At 34.9% G+C, this 2,727-nt stretch overlaps 1 protein-coding gene across 1 annotated transcript; it reads left to right on the plus strand.

Moving 5' to 3' along the window:
* Nucleotides 1-356: 356 nt before the first annotated feature.
* On the plus strand, nt 357-2,287 carry LOC110265669 (pachytene checkpoint protein 2 homolog). Its single transcript, XM_088495714.1, has 6 exons — nt 357-548; nt 670-727; nt 1,686-1,754; nt 1,832-1,902; nt 2,098-2,188; nt 2,274-2,287. The coding sequence occupies exons 1-6, from the start codon at nt 357-359 to the stop codon at nt 2,285-2,287; spliced, it is 495 nt and encodes a 164-aa protein (XP_088351840.1).
* The last annotated feature ends 440 nt before the right edge of the window (nt 2,288-2,727 follow it).

Genomic DNA, 2,727 nt, shown 5'->3' on the forward strand with positions numbered 1-2,727 from the left:
CAACACTAATTACACTCGCGTGAATACAGAGAGAGGAAACGAAAGAAAGAAAGGAAAAGAGAGAAGTGGGGGCTCGGAGAAGAAGGAGAGGGAAGAAAGAAGGGATGACACCGCCTAGGATCGCCATCATCGTTGTCGCCGGGAGAGAGGGAAGAGCTGCGTCCGAGACAGGGAGAACCAGAGGGACCATCGCCGCCATCATCGTGCGTCGCCATTGAGCACACGGACGAAAGGGAGACACGAGCAGTGAGCGAGAGGAAGCTTCGTCCTCGTCGTCGTCGCTGAAAGTGCACCGTCGATTAGGGCAAGACGAAGAGGAATGCGAACGACCAGAGAAAAGGGAAGAAGAAGAACGCATGGTGGTGGGTGTTTTCCTTGCCGTCACCGTCGTAGTTATTGAAGCTCACCGTCGCCGCCGTGAGAGATGCTCCTTGCTGGCGCTACTACTGGGGGTTTGGATAGAATGGCCCCGTTCTGCCTCTGCCTCTGGGTTCTACAAGTTGCTGGAGTCCTCTGCCGCTGGGAACCAACACTGGAGCTGCCCTAAGGTAAACTAACCCCTTCAGTAATTTTAGTTTGGTAAACAAATTTCCAAATGAACTTTCAATCATTGCTTTTGCTGTTTAATATTCGAACCTCTTCTAAAGCAAAGGTTGTTACGTTATGCAGCTAGTGCTTTGCTCTTTACTGAAAAGGGTGTTGATCCATTCGTTGTTTTATAGAATCGGTAAGCACTGAAAAAAATTTTTTACTTAGGAATGCCCTGTTTGTTTATATGGACTTCAATTCTGAATGTAAATTTGCAACATACATACTTTGGTTTTGGGACATCTGTAAAATAACTCAGTAAATTTGTTAAGATTCTATAGAGTTCCTTTAAAAGAAAAGCTTGCAGTTTGAGGGACTATAGCTAACTCTTGCAAACCATGAAAGAGAAGGGGACTCAACAGACAAAGGAAGGAGACCAAAAACTTGCTGATGGTGGAACCATACTTATAGTGTTCATTAGACTGTGAACTAAAAGCTAATAGCATATAACTCGCACAAATAATATCATTTTGGATGTGTTTTAAGCTAATCATGTTTACCTTTATTTATTTGAATCTAGTTTTACTAATGCAAGTAAAATTATTGGATAGATTCATAACAAACAATAATGAGTTCTATCTAGAAAAATAGAATTAAAGAAGAAAAAAACTATGAAATTGATATATAAGTTTTTTTTTTGAGAGGACTGAATCAGGAATATATCTTAACATTTTTGGATATTTATAGCATAATTCTTCTACATGGACCCCTTGGGACTGGAAAGACTTCGTTATGTAAAGCATTAGCTCAGAAATTATCGATTCAATTTAATTCAAGGTGCACTAACAACACTGTTAAAATTTTAATACAACATTTTCCAATGAGACAAGTAAATAAATGAACAAAAACTCACCAGTTTAATTTTTTACTCAGATTCTCACAGTGCCAGCTTATTGAAGTGAATGCACATTCTTTATTTAGTAAATGGTTTTCTGAAAATGGAAAGCTGGTATGCATGTACAATAGTTATTAGAAGTATCAATGCTTTGTGGTTGATGAATTCCTAATTTGTTATCACTTCAGAGGTTATTAATAGATGAACTGTTATTATGTGTATTGTTGCAGTGAATGCACAATTGTGTTTTCTTGTTGTTTAGGTTGCAAAACTTTTCCAAAAGATTCAAGAAATGGTAAAGAAGAAAGCAATCTAGTATTTGTTTTGATTGGTGAGACAGCACAAATTTTAACTTATTGCTATATGCTTGTCATGTATCCGCTTTGGGTTAAGTGTGTCGTCATACAGATGAAGTCGAAAGCCTTGCTGCGGCCAGGAAAGCTGCTATATCCGGTTCAAATCCTTCAGATTCTATTCAGGTATACCAATCTCTCTGGTCCTTCCTGCAGGAAAATACCCCTTTTCTTCCTCACTATTCTTTTTTTTCTTTCTTTCTTTTTTTGAATAGTGTGTGAGAATGTTAAATATCATTAAAAAAAATGCAACCCAGAGATGTTGGATTTTCTTGGGTATTTGTGTAGTGTGTTAGTAATCCTTAAATATGAATATTTCAGGTTGTAAATGCATTACTAACTCAGATTGACAAGTTAAAATCATCTCCAAATGTGATAATCCTAACCACATCCAACATAACTACTGCTATTGGTAAGCCTAAATCAAACTTCCATTCCTTCAATTATTAGCATTAGGCTTAACATTATATTTAATTTGCTAATTTTTTTGTTCACAGGAAAATCTTTATGAAGAAGAGAAAGAACTTAATCACACAAATTGTGAAGATCAAATACTAGAGAGTAAAAATCACCAATTTGTGAAGATGATGAAGAATCTATTTGCTATTGTAATATATCAATCTCTTTTCTTTATGATTAGATATGGTTATGACTTAGACTCTTATTATGTAATTTTAAAGTATCTTAGTTTATTTGACTTCTAAAATCTCTTTTATAGGTCACAAATATGTATGAATGTTATAGAATATTTTAAAAATCAAATTTGATGGTAAATATTCAATTAGTTTTCTTTAGTAATTTGATTCAAATAATTAAGGTTATTTATTGACTCTAAATTAAAAAAATAGTTGGAATATTAATTTTAATGCAACATGAGAAAATTATTGTAAATAAAAAAATATATAACTACAAAAAACCGTTGTCAAAAGTCATAAAAGGAATGGTTTTAAA

The sequence above is a fragment of the Arachis ipaensis genome, chromosome B8, assembly GCF_059453495.1.
Source record: "Arachis ipaensis isolate K30076 ecotype BB chromosome B8, ASM5945349v1, whole genome shotgun sequence".
NCBI classification, from domain to species: Eukaryota; Viridiplantae; Streptophyta; class Magnoliopsida; order Fabales; family Fabaceae; genus Arachis; species Arachis ipaensis.